This window comes from Entamoeba dispar, genomic scaffold (assembly GCF_000209125.1).
Source record: "Entamoeba dispar SAW760 scf_1105229463471 genomic scaffold, whole genome shotgun sequence".
NCBI lineage: Eukaryota > Evosea > Mastigamoebida > Endamoebidae > Entamoeba > Entamoeba dispar.
The window spans coordinates 1-1,035 of NW_001855709.1; the positions used below are offsets into that span (position 1 = coordinate 1).

The 1,035-nt window shown below is 24.3% G+C and overlaps 2 protein-coding genes across 2 annotated transcripts in view, besides 3 other annotated features; both read right to left on the bottom strand.

The window, feature by feature from the left end:
* Positions 1–76: 76 nt before the first annotated feature.
* Positions 77–517, bottom strand: EDI_119060 (uncharacterized protein; the record flags this gene model as incomplete). The annotated part of the gene is made up of 1 exon (XM_001740985.1): positions 77–517. One exon carries the CDS (start codon positions 515–517, stop codon positions 77–79), a length of 441 nt encoding a protein of 146 aa, XP_001741037.1.
* Positions 103–176: a microsatellite.
* A 34-nt stretch (positions 518–551) lies between the features above and the next one.
* Positions 552–626: a sequence feature (AT_rich).
* Positions 627–820: 194 nt separating this feature from the next.
* Positions 821–855: a sequence feature (AT_rich).
* A 149-nt stretch (positions 856–1,004) lies between these two features.
* EDI_119070 (uncharacterized protein) overlaps positions 1,005–1,035 on the bottom strand; it is a gene marked incomplete at both ends in the record, with an annotated part of 699 nt that continues 668 nt past the window's right edge. Inside the window, one exon of the mRNA XM_001733491.1 lies at positions 1,005–1,035. This exon is cut by the window's right edge and continues 668 nt beyond it. Coding sequence (XP_001733543.1) covers positions 1,005–1,035 — 31 coding nt within the window.

Here is a 1,035-nt window from a genome sequence, read left to right on the forward strand (position 1 = left end):
ATATTAAAAATAACCTAGTTTGTTTTATTCTTCTTCAATACAATCAATCAAATTTATTGAATATACATTCATTACCTTAATCTTCTGAATGTCTTTCTTCACTCATATCTTCTTGATCATAATCTTCAAATTTATTTGCATCATAATCATCATCACCTTCTTCGTCATCTTCATCAAATACTTCTCCTAAATCTTCTTCAGCAATTAATTTCTTTGTCTCTTTTTTGTCAATAAGATTAACCTTATTTGACATTGAAGGTGTTTGAATTTGGAATCGTTTTGGTGGATGGTTGATTGCATCTCCTTGTAATTCTTCAGGAAGAAGGTTTTGTGGGATACGGATAAATTGTTTAAATAATTCAGAGTCATGAGGAACATTAGTACCATGTAAAGGTTTATCTTCATCAAGATAAAATGGAAGAGTTTCCCATAGTTGATTTAATTCAATACCAATATTTTGTGCATCTGCAAGTAACTCTTCATCAGTGATAAATAAACGTTCATCTATCTTGTTCATTCTTCGTGTTTGTGATTTATATCAGATTTTTGAGTTTTTAATTTTATGTTTTTCTTTTTTTTTTTAAATAACATAATAATTATATAACAAAAATAAAATTATTTAAATTCTTTGAAGTTTAAAAAACAACGAAAATAAATTCATAGATTAATGAATAATCTACTTATTGATACATGATGTCATTATAACTATTTTAAATGTATTTATTGAGTTTTATATAGTTTGTTTTAATTCAATAAGAAGAAGTAGTGAAGTGATATTTAAGAAATTTGATCAACTATTTCTTTATTTCCATAACAAATCAATTTAATAATAATATTTACTATTAATGTATTATAGTTAGAATACATTGAAAGAATAAAATAATTTTGTATTCTTATTGAATAAGTGTTCTATTTTTATTAAGGTGGAATCTTCTAAGTTAAAGAAGGTTACAAAGAAAAATACAAAACTTGAAATAACAAGACTTCCATGATAAATTACAGTGTTATATTCCAAAAGGAAAATATCGGGGAAAA